The sequence below is a fragment of the Pholcus phalangioides genome, unplaced genomic scaffold (genome assembly GCF_987345545.1).
Source record: "Pholcus phalangioides strain wild (caught in Gottingen) unplaced genomic scaffold, Ppha-v1.0 ptg000011l_1, whole genome shotgun sequence".
Classification (NCBI taxonomy): domain Eukaryota; kingdom Metazoa; phylum Arthropoda; class Arachnida; order Araneae; family Pholcidae; genus Pholcus; species Pholcus phalangioides.
Genome location: NW_028301604.1, coordinates 27,738,152 through 27,761,176, shown reverse-complemented (window position 1 = coordinate 27,761,176; position 23,025 = coordinate 27,738,152). Strand labels below are relative to the sequence as shown.

At 34.8% G+C, this 23,025-nt stretch overlaps 1 protein-coding gene across 4 annotated transcripts in view; it reads left to right on the top strand.

The window, feature by feature from the left end:
* The window catches only part of kn (EBF transcription factor knot), a 301,491-nt gene extending 280,105 nt beyond the window's left edge, over positions 1 to 21,386 (top strand). For 2 of the 4 annotated variants that reach the window (XM_089239429.1, XM_089239427.1), the window contains exons 9-14: positions 3,205 to 3,347; positions 7,124 to 7,250; positions 11,030 to 11,118; positions 11,571 to 11,739; positions 17,300 to 17,473; positions 18,363 to 21,386. In XM_089239429.1, coding sequence (XP_089095555.1) covers positions 3,205 to 3,347; positions 7,124 to 7,250; positions 11,030 to 11,118; positions 11,571 to 11,739; positions 17,300 to 17,473; positions 18,363 to 18,466 — 806 coding nt within the window. In that variant the 3' untranslated portion in view covers positions 18,467 to 21,386. The remainder of the gene's footprint in view (positions 1 to 3,204; positions 3,348 to 7,123; positions 7,251 to 11,029; positions 11,119 to 11,570; positions 11,740 to 17,299; positions 17,474 to 18,362) is intronic. The other 2 variants (XM_089239428.1, XM_089239430.1) reach the window with 2 other exon arrangements.
* Positions 21,387 to 23,025: the final 1,639 nt, after the last annotated feature.

Below are 23,025 nucleotides of genomic sequence, written 5' to 3'. Positions count from 1 at the left end.
TATTCCTGTATATAGTTGCATCGTCTGCATAGGTGTAAGTTTATTAATTCGGTAATTATGCATCAAAATCTTTTGAGTATTGTTTTCGTTGTCACTTTTATTCAAAAAATCGATTTTTTTCTATTTTGTCGTCACCGAATCTCTTTCTCTTTCAGCCGTTTGATTAGTGGTGGGAATTTCGGATTGTTTCTGCATGTGAAATTCGAAGGCAACATACCTTAAAAGTCATCAAATAAGCCAATTTGAGAGGAAAAAAAGCAGGCCTTATTTGTAACGGCTCACAGCATTGATCCCAGAATGAGAGTAATTTCAGCGTTGTGTGTATGGTGCCTCTTTTTCGTTCCAACGAAAATTGCAATGAACAGAGGTTGACAGTCAAATATAGATGACCACAATTTACATGTTTCACTGTATTTTCTCGCCTCGCATACCCGTAGTGAAATTATACACCGTTACATCGTTGCTCAAAAAATAATCAAAATGACTGCAAGTTTGATTCACCGATCATTCTCTTCGCTGTAGAGGTACACGTATGTGTACTCCGTTTTTAACAGTTTTAAATTGGTATCACATGGTTTTTAATGATTCTGTTTTTAAGTTAAGACCTAAGATACATATATGTGTACCTAATTCAGATGGTCCTAGTAAACATATCGACCCCTATTAATCAATTAATTATTTTTTCTTTTTAAAGGGCATTCTGGCATGCAATAAACACAAATCAATCAAAAAAATTTTAATAGTCCGAATTTTTGGCTCAGGTGCGAAGAGGTTATGTTCTTGTCACAATGAAGTTATTATGCGAACGATCCAAACTCATAGATGATGAAACGCGTACATCAGTTGTTTTGAACCTTTATTGACTCGCAGAGCCCCTGAGAAGTACACACCGGTTGTGATTGTTGCTGTACATTATTACCGTGAGAAACGGTAATCGGCTACAGTTTTTTTTATAACCACGCTAATACGAGTGCATTTGCTTGTAATAAAATGTTCACGAATCCGAATCATTTTTAGTCCGGCTGTTGAAGCACATGAAAAACTTTACAGAACGGAAACGACATGAAAAAAAATTACGAAAACTAAGTCTGAAAACAAAAATTACATTGCGCATTATTATCACGGAACAGATGAGATGTAGTTGAGCAAACTGTTGTATGAATTCAACTAGTATCGATAAATAAATGAAAAATTAAATTACTATCAATAGATGGAATAGAAATGTAGAAATATCAATAGATGGAATAGAAATGTAGAAATATCAATAGATGTTTGATATCTCTTGGGAGTATTTTGACATTGCGCATGATATTCTTCGTAGCATGTCACTTCCAAACACCATGTTGTTAATTTATGTTTTTCCCTCATCAAGATGCATGTCGTATGGCCTCAAATTTTATTCGAATAATTCACGGTTAAATTTTGACTTAAAACAGTGGATCCCGCTTATAACGTTTTCCAAAAAATCATCAAAAAAAACGTTATAAGTGGGAAAACGATGTGAACGGGATGTTTCAATGAGAATTTATTAGAGTTGGGACCACAATAAGTCGTTCCGAGCGCGAAAACATTGTAAGTGGGAACGTTATAAGCGGGATCAACCGTATATATCCTAAAGTGCTTATGAGGAAATATTTGTAATTTAGTTAATCCTGTAAAATCATTTAACATATTTTACTGTAATATTCGAACACGCATTTAATTGCATGTATTTTCATATGGATGATTGGAAAATTCTCTCCCACTCACTCCTGGTATAACTGGAATTTTTAAATTATAACCAGATGAGTGGAATGTACGAAATTTTCATTTCCGCTAGATAATTTTATGCCAGTTTTTCTATCGAATGGAGCACGTCTAAACACCATGGACGAAGAAGATAAGAAATAGGAAGAAAAAGAAAGTATGTGTGTGCGTTGAGGAGTGAGATTTTTTTTGTACAATAAGAAGAGGAAGAGAGGAATAGCTTTCGGACGTGGGTCAATAAGGGTGATTGAATGTCTGAAGTTCAGTGCAAAGATGAGCCTGCCTCTATTAATCAAAGCATTGTGCCTCGAGGGATTTGAGGAATGTCAGGCATTTGGAGCCCTAGGGCGAAGTCAAGATGATGGGATAGACTACTCGGAATCACGGCTTTTGTGGAACAGTCTCGCAATAGCTAGTGAAACATTCTCGGTTGCCCACGGTCATTTTTTTTTATTTCCCACACGCGTAAGATATTGACCGAAAAAAAAGCGCAGAAGCAAACACATTAGTCGGTGTATATTCATAGTTTCCGAAAAATCACAATACTCTTGTTCTCAACCCGCTACGTATTTTTACACGCACACGACTTCGTAATCTATATATATATAATTGATTTTGTGTGTGTGTGTGTGTGTGTGTGTGTGTGTGTGTGTGTGTGTGTGTGTGTGTGTGTGTGTGTGTGTGTGTGTGTGTGTGTGTGTTCTCTATACAAATCTACAATTTTAGATCTATCATATTCAAATTTTGCATATATACCAAACGGGACCTGACTCTTGAACGATAGGCTGCTTTAAAAGTTTGTAGGAGCTAGGCAAATGCCCGACACGGGCGGAAAAACTGTTGGGCAACAATGATTTCTCGGCCTTAACAATCACTTTCGGAATGTTTACTTTGGTTACCGTGGTTCCCTACCAATGCGTTTAAGACATGTATATGCCTCTACAATGGTTTGCCATTTCTTTAATCCTGTCAGTATATGTATAATAGTTTATATGCCTTTATAATGGTTTGTAACTGTTTCAATCCTTATTATATTATAGCTATAGTAACGTATTATAATTCGAAATAAAACAAAACAAGCCTGCCGTTCGGAATCGGCAATAAATTGTAGGTCCCGGTCTAATTAGTCCTCATGTGCAGAAAATGACCGTGGTGCGACAAAAATGATCAAAAATGATCGAAATAAAATATTAAATTTCACTTTTGGACTAACGGCTTAAACGACCTACAGACTAAAGACTAGGTTTTTATTTTTGCAATATGCTTAAAAACTGCCCACGTGTGTTTAGATGATTTTCCTCAAATGATCAAAAAAAAAGCCTTGTTGTTTTTATATATATAGAGATCCATTCATTTATTTCACGGGGAAGGGGCTTGATAATACATTTTGGTGTTTTAGAAAAGACTTACTATATTAAATTTTTGTCATGTTCCAACACTACTGTAACAATAGAGTAGTTCATTTTGCAGCAACTCCCTGCATAAAAGCTATTAGTCCGAGTGAAGGTTGGACAACGGGAGGCTCAACAGTTATCATCATCGGGGACAATTTTTTCGATGGTCTACAAGTTGTTTTTGGAACAATGCTTGTTTGGAGTGAGGTTAGTGTTTTTCTAATAAAAAAAAACAATTCGCATATTTTTTATATTTGTTGAAAAAAAACGTATACGTTGTATTCAAAATATATTTAAACAAAAATGACGTTATGATTCAAATGCCTAAAATTTCGAAAAATGATTTTTTATTTTTCATTATTTATTGCAAAAATTAGTTTAGGAATATGAAAATCATAGCTTTACAATTAACTAACAAGATAAATGTTCCGAAAATAATTCGAGTTGATTATTGATAGCAACCACCTCTGAAGAAGATTTACTCGCAGTAGAGAGATTTCTGTGTTTGTGGCTGTTAGAGATCACGTCGCTGGTCTCTTGAACGAGTCGTTCGAGAGAATATCAGCAACTACGTAAAGACTTAGTGGATTTAAATTCTATCGCCGGAACCTCTGTTACTGCTCAGACTTCGTGTGGGTTACTGTTCAGAATTCATCGCTAATTTTGTCGCTATTTCACTACGGTAGTACCTACAAACGTTTCAGCGATGTTTGCTAATCTTCAAGCAAACAAACATCGTCTAAACTGACTGAATAAACGTCGAGTGAAAGTCACGAACGCGCTGTTTTATATGTCTTTTGGAATTTAAACGCCGACATAAGAGTTGACTAGCGGAATTGCGAACTTTTCGAATTCAATGTTTAATCCTTACTTTGTCCTATAACACTCTAAGTAATTTGATTTTCCTGCGAGAGAGACTTATTATTAGACAGGGGCGTGTCACAAATTCAGTCTTATTCGGCTCAAGATTTCTCATCGAAGGAGCTCAAAAATCATACGCATATCTTGAAGAGAAAATTATAAACTACTCATTATAATTGTGATCCAAAATCATAAATGGCCGATGACATTAGATCAAAATTACTGACGTAAAATTTGATCGAAATAAGCGATATGAGCATTCGTTTAAAGCAGTGGCACATAACTTTTTCACGTTGCATATTCGGTAAAGAAAAAAAAATTATATATAGTGTACATGGCCCCCACATCGTGCAGCAGGGTTCCTAGGGTGAAGTCTTTGGCCTCCCAGCCCAGACATTGCACGAGCTTAGTTATGGTAAATTTATAGCGTGAAAAAACAAAAAATAATGACAATTGCCCCGGGCTGGAAACCTGTGAGCTCCACCCTAGTGGGGGCCATGATAGTGCGTACAGGGTGAAAACTTATGACAAAATAATATGGCTCAAATAACTTCTGGAAGAAGCTTCTTCTAACACCAGCTACAGTCATGAATGTGGTGTCTAAACAGGCCATACGTTTCAGTACCCGATAGTGCCAAATTTCACAGTTCGAGTTTGTATATCAAAAACTATTAAAGATATGACAAAATGTTCAATTAAAAAGTTGTGAGACTTCATCAATTTAGTAAAAAAAATATTGTGCACACCGCTGCGATAAAAAAAAGTCGCCTTTTTAGTCACCCAAAATATCTGTAACCGACACGAGGTGTTTTGTTTACGCAAAACGCAAATTTCCTTCGAAAGCGCAATGGAACTGCTTTATGAACTGCAATTTAATTATATTTTACTTCTAATATGCTTGCATTTATTCTCCAAACATTATACAAACTCGCAGGAAAATATTTATCCCATCGGTGTGCACAATCTCTTTTCTTACTAAATCCTAATAGTGCTCTACAACTTTGCTAATTAAAATATTTTTCGTATCTCCTATAGTTTTTGAGATGCGAACTCAAAGGAAAACCCCAGAGCTCAATGTTAAAACACTAGCAGGATTCACCTAAAATAGTCTGTTTCCTCAGAATAGAACTTCAATTTCTGTCCCCAATTCTTTACTGGTTCATCAAAATAAGTCTACTGTAGTGGTAAAATGATGTTTTTCCCATAAGCGTTGATGTATTATAGTAATTGCCATTAAAAATGGATTGCATAGAAAATGGAAACAGTTCTCAATCTTAAAGGTGTATAAGTACAAGTGTTTGGAAAAACAAATCATTGAAATTTAACAAAATTTTCCGATCCTCTAGTTCTTTTTAAATCTATCTCGTCTTTTTTTCTTCTATTCATAATGAAAAATTAAAATAAATAAATATATATTGTTATTTTTATAAAGCAAACAGTTGCTTTTGTGTTACAATTTTGCCGTTTTTTTTATTGTTAAGTGCATATTTCAACAAAAAGCAATCACTACTGTTGAAAAATGAATGAATCACCATCTTCAGAACGAAAACATTTAATCACATTAGAAAAAATGGAATAAATGACAAAAATTAAAATAGATTCAAAAAACTGGCAAACTGTTTAGTAACGGTTATAAAATCTTCATCAGTATAAACTAAGCTCGTATTTCGAATGAGGAGCATATATCGAGGAAATAACAGGTAACAAGAGCTTCTAGAGAACATCTTGCTTACTAAAAAAGCCGATTTTTCATTTCTTAGTAAATAATACCATAGTATTAGAAGTCCACTAGTAAAAAATGCCGACAGACAGTAACTATCACATCTCGAAGCTCCGTTTCTTTGCATTCTACATATTAGTTTTGTTTTGCCATAAACTTTTACAACTGCAAGGTCTGCAGTTGTAAACCATTACCCACTGGTGATGGGTAATGGTTAAATTCTGGGTGGCTGATTCAAATAAATGTTGGTTCTTCAAAAGTTTGGGATACCTCTGAGTCACTTTCATGCAGAAAATGGTGTGTCTTTTGCCGTAATTTCTGGGGCACATTCTTCTCTGCTGTCTTTTTTACGAAGGTCTCAATGTTCGAAGAAAACAAGGGAAAAAATTGTTAATATATTCTCTCATCACACAATCGATAAACCTAACTTAACAAAAAATATCATAACATCATTATAGTTACACCAGTTTAACATTAATACATCTTCATACTGTATAGATACATAATTATCTACAATTATGGAGTTGCAATTACTTGAGTGAATGTAAATTCATAAGATGTTTTGAAAAGGACAAAATTCCAGTCGCAGCATAACAAACTTTGCAGTTCACAGACATCGACTTGCACTGCTGCCAAACCAACAAACAAATACTTATCTTCAAGTTTGCAATTTGACGAACCAAACCAATCGGAAAACAATTGTCTCCGTCAGATAACTTCAAACTTACTTGAAAATTTCGTTTCTTTTCATACAACTGTTTCTATTCACGCGATTTTATGGTATCACTTCTAAACCATGTTCCGTGGGACGATTTATTAAGAGCGGACTTTCAGTTGCCATTAATACAAGTTTAGATCTATACTAAGAATTTTTTTCAATCAAGAATTTCTTTGTCATTATCATTATGAGGCATTGATGTATCATAGCAAACAGTCATTACAGATGATTAGTGACTTGAAAAAATATTCAATACAAAAAGATCTAATTTAGAGAATAAGATAAATTTTTTTATTCCAAGCAATGATCTCAAAAATATTTTTAATCTGTTTTTTATAAAACATTTCATTATTGCAATGAAGCTAGCCACTTTATTTTCAGTAATATATTCAAGTGTTTAAAATTTTATTCTTCAATTATTGTGTAATGGATTTGGAAAAACATATTGAATTTATTAAAAATTGCCAAATTTGGTAATCACACCTTTTCAGTTACTTTAACCGCAGAATGTAAAAAAATAATAAAACAGATAAGAAAAATAAATATAAATAAAAATATTGCCAAAGACAATAAAAGATATTCGAAGACATCGATTTCATTTTAGAAAATTATTAGAAACCTGAAAAATAGAATCGAACGCAAATGTGTAATTGAGTATTTTTTAACAATTGTTTTTAATTACAGCTCATTACGTCTCATGCCATAAGAGTACAAACACCTCCCCGACACATTCCAGGTGTTGTGGAAGTCACATTATCATATAAATCGAAGCAGTTTTGCAAAGGAGCTCCAGGAAGATTCGTTTATGTCTGTAAGTAGTTTTTCAAAACTTATTTAATTTAATTTTCTTCCTCTACTTGACTGAGATAATTAGCATATAGTTAACATAATTACGTTATGTTTTATGCCTATGTATGACTTTAAAATGATCCAACAAGTCAATTAAAATCATATGGAATTATTGATGACCTCCGTAAATTATTTACTTAGTTTTTGTTACCTTTTTCATTTTATTGTTTCTTTGTTTTTGTTTTATCAAAGTTCTCGTTTGTTACACCTACTTTAGCTTCCCGCACTCTGCTCTCGTGACACACGATGAAGTTTTGTTAATTTTCATATTTTGTAAAAGCTGTGAATATATAGCATGAAACGTAGTTAAAAGTTCTTTTTATTCAGCTTAATTGAAGTAACATATTTATTCATTCTTTTCAATGGGAATCGATGTTCGACGTGCAGAAGTTGAGAAAAAACTGAGATACCCCATCGATAGTGAAGCTAACTTACGTATTGCGAACAATTCTTCACAGGAAATTAATTGTCATCCGGGAATTTTGAAAAATTTATCGATAGCAGATATATACATACACATAAGGTAAAACTGCAGCCAACCGAAGTGTCATCGCACTGTGGTCGCGTGAACACTAGAAACATCGAGAATAGACTTGGACAGTTCCCAAGTTCTCAACTTTTTTGACAAAAGTTCTTTTCCGCTTGGTTGCACTCCAATATTTTTCTTTCAGTCCTAGTGCCACTCGAGCTTCGGCTCGGCCGTAGTTCAACACAATTTGTCTTTTGAATTCTCGGCCATCACTCTTGGTAAGAAATACTCAACACTTCCATTTTCAGAAACTTTTTACTCTGCGTTTGTCGTAGTGATCACTTTGCTTGCCATCTGTGGTATATATATAAGTCATTTACTTTTAACAAAAGTACTGTGAGAAAAATATCACAAAAGAACGTATGTATTGCTCGCAAGCAACAGAAAATAAAATAGAAAAGAAAGCTTCATACAGGGCCGTAGCCACAATTTTTTCGGGGGGGGGGAGGGCAACTGGTATTTCGAGGTGAACAGTGCCTGTTTCTTGCATAGGAAAACGGGGTTCACACCCAGGGTCCGAAACTTTTCAAGGCCCCAAAATTGGCTGTATTGTATTTTAAGCATGAATGGCCTGCGTACGCTTCTGCATCAAAGAATATTATGTATAAGGGCAACCCAAGAACTAATATTTGCCCAGAGTCCGAACTTATGAGGAACAGGCATTGTAGGTTATACGGACCAAAATGATAGAACAATAGACTCAACCATGTTTTCTCATACATTATAAAAATGATTGTTTATTATGAATGATGTTGTTTATAAACATCAATCGTTTTTTCACATCTCAACCGGGAGGAAGAAAAGAGACCTAATACAACCTCTGACAATAAAGTTCGTTGAATAGTCCTGTAACATTAACGTAGATGAAATGTTAACGAAAGTTACCTTACTGTCCTTTGAAATAGTCACCTCCCATTACTATGCACCGCTGAGATCTCCTATACATGTCCTGGAAACTTTGCAATAAGTCTTCTTTTGGGATGGAGTTCAAAAGCCTCGTCACGTTTCGTTGGATGTCAGGAATATCGTCAAATCTCTTTCCTTTCAAAGCGAGTTTGAGTCGTGGGAATAGGAAGAAGTCTGGAGGATTGAGATCTGGCGAGTATGGTGGATGTTCAATTTGCACCACCCCCTTTTTTGCCAACAACTGTTTGACGATATTGGCTGTGTGAGGGCGAGCATTGTCGTGAACAAGAAACCATGAACCTTGTTGTGCGTACTGAGGTCATACCCTGCGTAGACGTTTCATGAAACGGGTCAAAATTTCAATGTACCTTGCAGCATTCATCGTCGTTTCCTCAGGTAGAAATTCCTTGTGGATAATGCTTTGACTATCAAAAAAGGTGATTAGCATCGTTTTGATGCGTGATTTTTCTGCTCTGACCTTTTTCCGACGAGGTGATGCAGGAGAACGCCATTCCATGATTTGCCGTTTCGTTTCAAGGTCGTAATTGAGACTCCAGGGCTCATCCTCAGTGATCTTTTGTTCGTTCATTTTCCTGTTCTCAGTTAAGAACCAACGCACTAAACAAGCACTTTGTAAATCAAGTCTTTCACGGAACACAAACGACGCTCAACTGAACAACGGTGGCGGCAGATGGTCAACACCTGCCGCTATGCATGTGCAGCGTTTTGCTTCGCCGGTTTTGCCAGATCGGCCGTTCTGACTTCATTCACCGAACTTTATTGTCAGAGGTTGTATGTTCCGGTTACCCTCCCTTCGCTATGATCTAGGCTCCATATTCTACCCTAGAGTGATTCAAAATATCGTTAAAAGTATAAACAGAAACTAATTTTTGTGTGACATCTACAAATTGAAAAAAAAAATTAAAGTCGCTGTTATCATGTCTTCATACTAAAAGGAATCATGTTGAGCTGCTTGCAACAACATGTTGAATGCGTTTAAAAATAATCAATGAAAGATATTCAGATCAAAATGCCCTACTTTTTAAAGTGTTCTGGTGAGTTGCATACTATTTTGACGAGATAGATACTATTTTGACCGACAAGATGTGCCGCACATAATTTTTACGCCTGCTTCATTTTTCAAAGAAAAAAACACGATAGCACATAAATTTTTAATTGTTTTTTCTTTATTTATTTGTTTTGTATAAATTTAATCAAAATCGGAGTAGCTTTATAATCATGTCTCATTCTGTAATCAAGTATCGGTTCAATCTTCACTTGATCTTCTTTAGGATGGTTTTTTCCCCTCATACGAAGCATAGAAGTATACCCACATGATAATTAATATCTCTATTAGATGGATTCTTTACATTGAAGTATTTTGATATGAACTAATGACATCTTTCTAAAATAGTAGAGAACATTACACAATTGGGTCTTGAAGATTTTCCCACAAATAATACAACTCTTATATAGCTGGATATGAATATTACTGATATTGAAAACAGATTTTTTTTTTCTAATCTAAATCATTATACTATAAAATGATGACCGAGGGTTTCTCTGTTTCAGAATACAAGTGTCTGAAAGAAATAATAATTCTATGATTCATTTTAAAACTTAAGTAAACTATGAAAAATTTTCATTGATCAGCCAAGAGAGTAAAATTGCTTTGTGATATTTGATGAACAATATAAATTATAAACTATTTTACTGCCCAATCAAAAATTTCCGATAAGTAAAATGTGCGCCTCTTTGTATTACACCGAAAGAAACTCGAACGATCGCAATTGAAAAAGATCCACTGAAATATCGATGATTGGAATTCTCGAATTTTGCTGTTTTTCGAAGTTCTTGAATTTTTGAGACTTAGGTATGTTAGCACGAAAAAGTAGTAAAATCGAGAATTTCCCTTTTGATATCTCGGCCAATTTTCATTCAATTCTTACGAAGAAAATGTTTTCAGTATAATAGAGAGATGTAGGAATATTATTCATTGATAATTTTTTGATTAGGGGCTGGGAAGAGAAATTTTGTTTTCTCTGTATTTTCCCTTCCTTTTCTTTGAGGTGAGAATTGAATATTACAGATGAATTTTCCTCTTTTAGCTGGTCATTTTTTCCTATTTTACTTGAATTATAGGAATAATGAGAGAGCCTGGATTAAAAAAAATTACGCACAGTAGTAATATTATGTACACAATACTAATTTATATTCTGTCATTTCTTGTACTAAAGCAATTTTGTGAACAGTTGTCTCATCATAAAACGTTTTATATGTTGCAATTTCTTTTATCCTCTGTCCAGCTTTGAATGAACCAACAATAGACTACGGTTTCCAAAGACTTGCAAAACTCATACCACGACATCCAGGTGATCCTGAAAAACTTCCTAAGGTAATTATACCATGTATTTTATTGCGATAGTTTTCTTATCGCAATAAACAAAAATGCAAAAAAGCTAATGAACTACAAAAAAAAGCAAGATCATTTAAAAATGATTTTTCAAGTGTTCAAAGTGAAGAACAGATAGAATTGCCGATTAACGACGTTGCCCATTGAATGTTCTCTCTCTCTCTCTCTCTTTCCCACCTAATTTGTTTCTAAACCTTTGCAATAAATCCTTAAACAATAGTTTGATGAGTAAAAAAAAAAAATGTGAAATATAAATAGAAACTAATTTTTTCAAGAATAACTCATTTTTACTTCGATGTTGAATTTAATTGTATAAAATTAATTTTTGTGTCACATAATGTAATAAATCAACAAATATTTCTTGATATTTAATTGAGAAACTACAAACATTCACACACAGTTGTCCGATTGACATGTTTTGGCTCTTATTCTAGGAAATCATATTGAAGCGGGCCGCTGATTTGGCAGAAGCACTATACAGTATGCCTAGAAACAACCAGCTCGCTCTTCCAGCTCCTCGGTCACCGGCGCTAAACAACGCAGCAGCCATGTCCGGCTTCAATGCCTACACAGGTCAGCTAGCCGTCAACGTGCAGGAGAACGGTAGGGAGCCCTGGCCCCACGTTCCCTCCTACGCCTATATTCTAGGCTTTCTGCAGGCTAAAAAAATAATCGCTAACTTGAGATGATACACATTTACGAAACGTTTATTTAATTCTTTCGTAGCGAATATTCTACAAATCAGCATTGAGAAAAGTCTCCCCCAATATCAATGACTGTCTGATTTTATGTGGGCATATAGCGAACAATTACATGTTATAGAAGAATAGTTTTCTTTCAAATCCATAAATGCTGAAAATGAAAATTTAGAAAAAGTAATAATATTATATTATTAATTATTGCGATTATTTATACATTCTCAACTATAAGATTAAGGTCTTGAAGAAATAAAAAATAATAATAACAAAGCATTCTGCGAGAAAAAAACTTATTAATCACCAGAGACAACTCCTGATCTATGTCTGCTCATAAAAACTGCACTCGCCGATGCTGCAAATCCAGTGAGTGATCCATACCAAAATACCTGATTGAGAGTGATTAGGTTCAAATGATAATTTCTGTTTAATGACACTATACTTTCGCCCAGGGCTACAGATATAAAGACCTCTAGAAATCAGTCCTGACTATATCAATTAGTAAATAAAATAGCATTTTGAAATGAAATGCAAAATGTGTTAGTATTTTCAGTATTCAGTATGATATGACAACAAGGATTTACGGCTAACGATTTTGTTCAACTATCCATGCCTCACAAATACGTATAGTTTTAGTTCTTATTTTTCTCTATAACATTTATTTCATCTACTGTTGTTTATTTGATTTTCTCTCGCTGAATTGATGCTATTTTGATGAATAATATTTTTGTTAGTGTTGCAAAAAAGTTTTAGTTTACGATCTGGAATTTGAAAAAAAACGCGTACATTTGTGATTTGTGGGAGATATGGATATCAACTTTTATTAATACACACTTTTGCTTTCAAACCGAGCAGAACTCCAGTCTACTGCCTTGGGCAAATTAGTGCATGTGTACTTAACACAGTCTGAGTGCGTATCTAGTTTTGTGCGTGAAATTTCGGTGCCACCTTTTTTGAGCGAAGTGCGATTATTGAATATTTGTACTGTTGTAAGTCTGTTGCTCTCTGCGGTGAGACTTTTTAACGCGGAGATCGGCTCGCATTGATGACTCGAATTTGGTAAACCATAGAAAACCAACGTCAGCCAACCCTTACTGTGGCCGGTGGGGTTGAACCCAGGTCTTCGCGATGCGATTCCGTTACTATTACTACACAGCCGAACAGCGGCTAACGTGTACGTACTGAAATTTTTTTCTAATGACGAGTTTTCTTGAGAGCTATCGTGAAAATGACCACCATACTGCAATTTAGAATATACATACATACCGTATTATACTTGTGTGTAAACCGACCCCACCCCCCTTCCTCCAACTGAGGCCCGCCAAAAAGCTAAAAACCAAACACCCGCGTATAAACCGACCCCAATTAATAGACACATTTTAAAGAAAAAATTCACGTCTTTAAGGCAACGCCCACACTCAACTTTGTCTATAAACACAATATATTCAAGCGTCCACATCCACAAAACGTTGCGCAAATTGTCGCAAGTTTTCCATCAGGGATGGGATGACAATAGACCTGCGATTTTGGTTTATGGGAAATCGCGGAACACCTTATTTGTTGCGCGACTACTTATAGATAATCGCAGAAAATTGTCCATAGGCACGTCTTGCGCGATTTCCTCTACGTGTGTGAACGTATCCTAGCATATCACAAACGGGATACTGAGATCTCAGTCCAACCTCGTTTGACAGAAAAGTAACTGATCGCTCCGCTGCAAAAGGTTGTCGAGTAAAGCACCTTTAATTTGGTCACATTTTGGAAACGGGAAAAGAGACAGTGTTTTTGTTCTGAGAGAAGAACTCCAACTCTTTCAATTCCTTTATTTACTTAAAGTTGGTGAAAAAAAAAAATTCTGGTGTTTATACGAATGTGTGTGTGTGTGTGTGTGTGTGTGTGTTTGTACAGTGTACTGCATATACTGTATACATATAGAGTATGATAGGAATAATTTAAAGTATGATAGGCATCTGAGGCCTATATTTTTTTAAATATAAAATTTGGATGCGGAAAAATGAAAACCGAAACTTTATTGCACATCGTGCCTATGAATTAGTAAGTAAATGGCAAGAACATAATTACACTCCGAAGCCAGTACAAATACTGTATTTGTAAGAAAATTGAAAATTTTCGACATATATACATGCGAAAATACAAAAATAATAATAAAAAGTTAAGAATTATATCTATGCATTGTATATGTATACAATTTCAGAAAAAGTTTATACAAAATATATAGACAAAAAAATAAATAATTCCAGTATGCATTACAAATATGTTGCCTGGGCGCATGGGCAAAGAACGAATGAGTACAGAAAAGGGAGAGGGGTCAAAGCTGTTGTCGTAGAAAAAATAAAATGAGACGATGTTCCAATGGATGTCTCAATAAATCGGAAGAAATGCAAACAGCATGAAGGGGAGGGATCTTTAAACACATTAGGCAGAATATGGATTGGAAAATGTGTGATATGGAGGTATTTAGAAATGTGAGTGTCTTTGAAGATAAAAAAAAAGCAGCATTCTTTAAGGAGGTGGCTGGAGTGAGGCAAAAAGGATGTGTGAGCCAGATATCAGATCGACCTCACATATCCAGAAGGGACTTGAGTGAGTTTGTTCAGTTGTCCGAATTTACACATCGGCAGAGTTCACGGAAGCAAATTTTTGGTGTCCGGTTCTCGTTCAATCTCACAAGCCAAGCCCAAGTTAATTCAACATTTGGGTGGATATATATATTGGGCATCAACCAAGCTCAATTCTTATGAGATATCCGAGACAAAAAATATTTTTTTATATTTAATAATTTCTTGATAAAGCTAGTATGAATCCTTTCTAACATGCCAGCATAGAAGAAACCCCAAACCGGTGCAGCATGGTATTAAGTAGATAGTACGAGACCATCGAATAACTTGAATGCCACAGACATAAAATTTGGATTATTGTGATTACATTGACAAATAAGTTCATCGGACAAAAAATGAGTCACCCTGGCGCGCAAGTACGGAGGTGTCGTTAAACCGGTACAGATAGCACGCCGGCGAGTCACGTGATAAACTGCGCGCACACTGACATGCGACGGGAACCGCATGCAATGGAAATTTGGAGTCGGGTGCCTCGCAAGAAGCCATTGCTCACAGGCACATAAAGTTACGTCTTCAATGGGCCAAAAATACCGAACGTGGACAGTATCTGACTGGCGGGGTGTAATGTTGTCCGACGAATCGTTGTTTATTCAAATGACGCATGGCGTCGATTGCACCGAAGACCCAATGAAACATTTCATCCTTAATGTGTGCAAGGTTAAATTCAGGACGGAGGGGGGGGGGGGATCTGTGATTTTTCGGGGTGTTTTTCGTACTATGAATTGGGCGCACTCATTGAGGTGACCACTAACATGAACCAGCATGTTTATTTTAACGTGCTCAATGATCAGGCGCTGCCCTTCATTCAACATGTTCATGATGAGTTTTCTGTTGACATCCCATTTTTCAAGACAAAAACAGCAAAGTTTACAGGACTGGTGTGATGAGCATTCACACACACTATCAAATCTCGACTAGCCTGCAAAATTACCTGACCTCAATCCCATTGAAAATCTTTGGGACCTTTTGAAACAGCGGGTAAAATGCCGAAATCAGCATCACCACCGCAATTTGTTAGATTGGAGCGATCTAATCCTCCGCGAGTGGCTTAAACTGGATGCGACCTATCAGCAAAACCTTGTGGTCTCCCTTCCTAACCGAATCCAGGTAGTTATCAAAACCGGGGGCGGAGTTGTGTGATTTCTCAAGGGGTGACAAATTTTTTGTCCGAACACCTTATATGGTATTTAAAAATTATATCATTCTTGAGAACTCTTCTTTTTTGGGGGGAAAGTTACTCCTAACAATGTTTTTCTTTTCTACACAGTGACAATATCCGTATTCTCAGGGAAAAAGAATTTTTTCCACGTTCTTCTTCACGAATCTAACAGGAATCTCATCTTTTTTTATTGTAACTTTTGTCTTATCTTAAATCATTTTTACAATAAAATGATTGCAGCAATTTTTTTCCTCATATTTAAACAACAAATGTGCTTAGTAGTAAGTCTGGTGCAATCCTCTTCCAGTGCTTAAACTCCTGCGAAAATACGATAAAATCAAGCAGAATTTTATCATTTTTTCAAAATTCGTGATCATCTTTATATGAGCAATCAAAGGAAAGAAAAACGTTTATCTTCGTTGACAACAAAATTAGTTCGAGTATTGCAAGGCGCTGTCAACATCACCTGATAACGGGGAAAACAGATGTTTAAGAAGTAAGGGCAACTTAACAAGAACTGAGCAGAATTTCTAAATTTTGCTATTTTTCCCCCGCCCAAAATTTATATATGAAATTACAAATACCATATAAATGTGATGGTATACATTTAAGCAAATTTGAAAGACCAAAAAAATAAAATGGCGCAAAATTTTTGGTGAAAATTAGGCAAGAATATTTTGGCGTAAAATTTGAATTTTCTTCACATGTGAAAATTCTCACCCCGTTTGACGGAGTGATTTTATTTCACGTATTTTGTTTTCCAATTTTGGGAACAACTGTTATTTGCGGATTGACCAAATTTTTTATATAACACTGTATAATCATTGCCGAGGCTTAGACATAGCAAGCACATATACAGGGTGTCTAAGCATCAGATGTACAAACTTCTAGGAGGGGTAGGGTACACCTAGACGAGTCGGAATCACGTAGCATTGCTGGATCGGAAATGCTTTTCTCACGCGTTATATGACGTCATACGGGAGCGATGGTTCCAGGCGTTTGGTGGATTGGTCTACTCGAGATCGCCGGATCTATCATACCTTGATTACTTCTTCTGGACTGGAAGCATAACAAAACATTGGTGTATAGCCCCCCTGTTGACAGCACTAAGGAACTTGTTGCCTGCATTGCCGGGGAGTCCTAGACACATGCCCGAAATCTTCCAGAATGTTAGAAATTCAATGCGCCTGAGATGTGAGACATGCGTTAGAGCTCTCGGATGACACTTTGAATACCTTTGACTTCTATTACTTTTCGATGCACATTTATTATTAAAACGCGTGTTAACTTGCGTGGTGTGCTTTCAGTTCTGATGTTTTCTGTGCACCCTACCGCATCAGGGAAGCATTTCTAACCATGCATTGCTATGTGATTGCGAGTCGTCTAGGCATACCCTACCCCTCCTAAAAGTTTGTAAACCTGATGCTGAGACACCCTGTATTTACATAACTTAAAGATTGGATAGTATGTATAATGTTTATACATTTTGTTCTGATGTTCATCGAATCTGACGATATTACAGTCTGCAGTTTAACTTAATTTTCATGCATGCAAGTTAGATTTAGTTTTAAAATTTGTTTGCAATAATTTCTTAAATATACTCATGAATTATTTTGAGCATTACATTTTCCATCGACTCACGATTTACTAAAATTACTTCGATTGTGTAGATTATGGGAGAACGCAGAGTAACAGTGTCTCACCACGAGGATATGGCTCCAATGCCTCGACGCCACACAGTGCTAACGGCAGCTCCTACGGCACAGCAGCAATGAACGGAGGATATGGAAGTCCCGCTAACTTGGGTAACATGGCCGTGCCTGGTTCACCTGGACTTTTCAATGGTAAGTGAAAATAAAAAAAAATTGCGAAATTAAATTGCTCGTTGCGGTGTATTCAAAATCAAATAATAATAAATTGAAAGGCGTGAGTAATTCTCTGCATCTAAGTCAGTTTTTGAGTTTGATGTTGACTTTTCGAACTTTTCCTTACTATAATAATAGCATGATTCTTGCCCAGCAGTCTTTAACTCTACCGAAACTGTGACAGAGAATTCTGACTTAAATGTGTTTCCGGTTGAGATATCGCAAGTATATTGCGAAAAGTCTTGATAAACTTTTTTTAAAGGTATTCTGTATGTTTTGTGTAGCTTCTTTAATTTTTTAACTTAATATGACTCATTACACATTTAAACCACAGCATTAAGTACAATACGGAAATGGTTTTTTTGCTAATCTAAAGGTGGGTGATTTAGAACTCACATTGGCAAGCAGAGATTGCATAAAAAAATTCAGTAGAGCCACTTAACATTTTGTATGAAACCCTGGTCACGAAGCACTCTAAGTGTTTGTGTGAAATTTTCCGTTAAAAAGGGTAAAATTTTTCTTTCCATTTCGCATTAGACAGGTTCTGTTTAATCCAGGTTTTTTTTCCATTGAAGACAGGTTTCCGCATAATACAGGTTCTGTCAAAGACAGGTTTTACTGTAATTGAAAACTGAAGACATTTTCTCCTTTATCAATCTGTCAATTTTTACAGACATACGATAAAATATAAAATTGATATGCAGTCAAGTCTCATATTATCAAAAAGTTCATTATATAGAGAGACGTTATTTTTTATAATTATTTCTTCGTCATTAAAATTCTTGTCAATTTTAGAAATGATGTTCTGCACATCACTCTTGATGGTTTTATCAGATGTGTTACTATTCATATCATATTTCTATTATAGGTATGGGAAGTATCGTGTCATCCCCATTTGCTGCAATGAATCCCTTTGCATTACCGACGTGCAATGGTCAGTCATACGGAAGTTCTATTGTAACATCCAAGTGACGATGGAACTATGTTGCACCAGATTGGCGGTTGTGAGCTAATTGATGTCTTTTCAACAGTGTTCCATGTCTTTACAGACATTAAAAACACTGCAAGGACGAACGAAGATATATCGAAACCATTTGTACATACATTGGACCAATTGGATGGATACAAAGTGATTTAAGCGAGCTACTGGAACGAATATAAAATTAGGACTGCAAATGTGTGCACACACACATGCACTGTTACTCACGTTCATTACTTCACACATACAAACATTAGAGCGTTCATCGGTCAATGGAAGCCAAGTGTCAAACTCGCGAATCAGAGCAATGAATTGACTCTGTTTAAGATAAAATTGAAATTTCAAGAACAATTGAATTGAATTTACGGACAACGACACGTGCCATATTATGAGCAAGAAGAAGACGCAAAAGAAGTGCCGATTTATACATATAACAATGTTATTAATATTTGTTCTCATATATGTTCTTATTTTTATTTTTCGTTTCATTTTTCCGCTGTGATTTTAGTTTTGAACAGAAAATCGCGCATATTTTTGAATTTTTCAAACATTCAAAATATGTTTCATCAAGATTTGTTTTGCTTTCACGCAACAGTTTTTACACGTTTATATGATCTCACTCGATTTCATAGTTCAGTAAAAAAAGAAAAGTCGAATCCCTCTAATTTTAGGAAGAATTTTTTTACAATAGAGACATATATATGTATAATCAGAGATCAATCAATTTTTCAATCATGGAGAATAATTTTCAAGCAAAATAGCTTTATAAGGAAGAGAACCTCATTCATAAACAACTATTTCAAATTTATTTTGTTTCTCGTCACAAATACTAGTAAAACTAAATACTATTTGCCTGATAAATCTTTTGATGCGGGAAGAAGTATAAAAAAATTCAATGATTACTAAAAAATTTATTAAACATTTATAAAAAAGAACAGTGTTTCCAGAAAATAGCTGGGATGACCTTTCTTTCGAATTTCACAATTTTTATATTTTATTAATTGCGAGTTTTTCTGGAATTTTTCATGGCTAATCGGGATTTACACCAAATTTGACTTTTGATTAAGATTACGTTCTCTAATAGAGCCAATCTTTCTCCCATAATTTTTTTTTTTTTTGATACCTAAAGATTGAATTCTTTTGATTTCTGTCTCAAAAATTCCAACGCAATCACTCTCTCTAAGCAGTGAAAAATGCCTTTTCCTAGTCTCAAATTTTTCGGCAATTTATTTTCGTGTTGATGAAGCTCTTATGAAAGAGCACGTTGAAGTTGAAAGTAAAACAAGTCGTAATTAGTTCAGAACCAGCAATTATTTGCATTGCAGTAATTGCATTTTCTCCGAAAATCTGGGAAATAAGACTTTCGTGAAATTTTCCCTTTCTCACATATAAAAGCAGTTGTGTTTCCTCTCAGATGTTGTTGTTCCCTTTTTTTATGTTGTTTTCAATGTTTGAAAAATTAAGAAAGTAAGTGCAATTTATATCTGTTTGTTTACTAACCTTGTACAAAACTCGAAAAAATTTTACATACATACGTTTGGTGTTCACTGATAATAATTGGCTCTGTTGTACAAATTTTAATATATATATATCTATATTTACATATATATGCTGTACAGAATACTTTCTCATATCGATATGTGTAATTGATGTCTATTTATTCATTAACTTGACACTAATGAAGGAACTCCCTGCCTGAAAATGGTAAAGAATTAGTTACGAAACGCGTAAATAGAATCTTTGACTAAAAAATGCCTGTACTTAAAGAAAAAAAATTGAAAAAAAAATTAGCCGAAAATATAACAGTAGTGTATTTATAACATCTAATTTCATAAAAAGATTAAATATATACATGTGAACACTATTATCTAAAGATAATTTCAGTGAGTAAAACTCCTGAATATTCGAAAAGTAATGACATATTTATTAACCTAATTACTGAGTTATGGGGTGATCTTGATGAATTCTAAGTAATTTAATCAGGAATTTTAACAGAAAATCTTCGGTTTTATGTCATTCTTCGTACACACACATATCGTACAAAATGCAAATGCACAATATATAAAATGCGTACACACAACACAATAAATAAATACGTACTAAATTTAAAAACAGGGTGTTTAAAAAACCTCCAAAATAAAAGGGAAATGCACAGGCATACGATAACAGTCCAAAATCACAGAGGAACATAAGTACGCAAACGCCATATGGAAGCAGCAGACGTCATTTAAAATAATACGTAATACATGGATGACGAAGATGAATCATTCTACAATAATTTATTTTGGAACAATACTAATATAGAGATGCTCAACATTTTTGCTAGACGAACTGACATACGCATTACATTTATGCTGCGTGGACTGCACACCTTCTCAAAAATACCAGGTGTATTTAATAGTGTGTGACGCAACAACTCCCACTAGCGGCTCCGAATGGCATTGGTGCACATACGTTCCTATGCGATTTTGAATTGTTATCATATGCCTGTGTGTGTGAATCGCCTTTCCATTTTGGTGATTCTTTTTTGAAACAACCTGTATATATGTATCCAGAAGTGATCGTACCAACGTAAATAAGTGTCTTCAGTTCGGGTCTAAGACCAAGTTTATGAAATTCTCCCCTTTTTTTAATTTTCACATATACTTATTAGATTATATCCACAATCATAAAATACACATAGTACTTGGTTCTAAAAGACTAAATACAGCCCTGTTTCGATCTGATTTTAAGCTATGGAACTAAAAAAACTGAATACTAGTAAACTTATTTATCCAGTCTGAACTATTTAACTCGAAAATTTAGTATTAGCAATCGATTAATTAAAAATTAAGACCTCGGTGTGTATATAGAGTAGCCTATATATATACAGGGTGAACGTGACATGTTCTCCCAAACGAAAGGGGGATAAACGAGCCAAAGTGAAACATGAAACACCCTACCAACTTTGTCCTATCTCGAACGGTTTTCGAGTTATTGTGGATAATCAATTATGAAAAAATATGCGTCAAGTCTAAAAACCAGAATTTGTGAACTTTCTGGAAGACCCACACATAAATTAAACACATATTTAGAGAGAACGTAAAAAATCCTATAAAGCGACATCAATTTCATTGAAATATGTGGATTTTATGGTGAGCTATAAGCGCTCAGATTGGCAAAGTTCAAAATCGAATTGTTGATAAAAATTTCAATCGGAAATTCCGCAAACACACTTTTGTAGCAATCGATCAAATTCACTAAAAACTTGTGTTCATAGCACCAGCTTTCCAAACAGCCTACAAGAAACCATATCGGTGATGATCTTGTTCAGGAGAGATTTAGTCTTGTTTCCAATATACATCACTAAAATCAGCTTTCGTCGAAGGAATTTTAGTAGGTTTTGGCGACAATTCGATTTTTCACTTCACCAATCTCTCCCAGCGCTTGAAAATCTTGCTATTAAATACGGATATCCCATAGATAGAGGTGTAATGCCACTTTACAGGATTCTTCTGTAAAATCAATTGTCAACAAAATCTGTATCCGCCAATTCCGAGTTTTCTCGTCGAATATCCACTTCGATAAACGCTGATTTCAGTGATGTAATGCAAACAAAAGGCAAAATTTGTCCTGATCCAGAACACCAATATGGTTAATTGTACGCTCTTTTGAAAGCTGGTAGAATGGACAAGTTTTCAGTAAATTTGACTGATTGTAGCTAAAAGGGTGTGTTTTTGCGGAATAGGCAAATAAAAGTTTTCAACAATTCGATTTGAACATCGCAAATCTTTCAGTGTTTGTAACTCTCCCCATTAAATCCAAATTATTTCAAAAGAAATCAATGTCACTTTATATATAGGGTTTTTTTTCTGTTGTTTCCAAATATGTGCTTAGTTTGCGTGTAAGACTTTAGAAACTTCACAAATAAGGGTTTATTCAGACTTGACGTGTTTTTTTTCCATAATCGATTATCCATCATAACTCGAAAACGGTTCAAGATAGGACAGGGTTGGTAGGGCGTTTCGTGTTTCACCTGGGCTCGTCTATCATTCTCCTTCGTTTGGTAGAACATGTGACGTTCACCCTCTATATGTTGCGTTAAATACTTCATTATACATCGACTGATATTCATTTTATTTTTCATAATCCACAGAGCACACAAAATGCGTATACCAAAAAATACTTAATCCAAAAACATTGTTTTGTCAACCTACCCAATTACTACTTAATTCTGAAGCTCTTTCAATTTTTTTTTTTCATTGCCACAATTTTATCGATTTTGGAATGAAAATCGATGATTAACACCGGTAATCAATGTGTTGTTTTCAAAAAAAAAATTATAATGGTGATTAATTTTTAAAACTAAAGTTCCCGCATATAACTGATACGTAAAAACTAGATGAATTGAAAAACACACTTCATACAATAACATAATATAAATACGGTAAACAAGCATTTCAAACCGAACATAATAAATGTAGTTAAACTAAGGTCAATAGAAACTCCGAGAAAAGATCGAAAGAAAGCTTAAAAAAATAATTGTTTCCTTTATATAATAAAGGATATACAG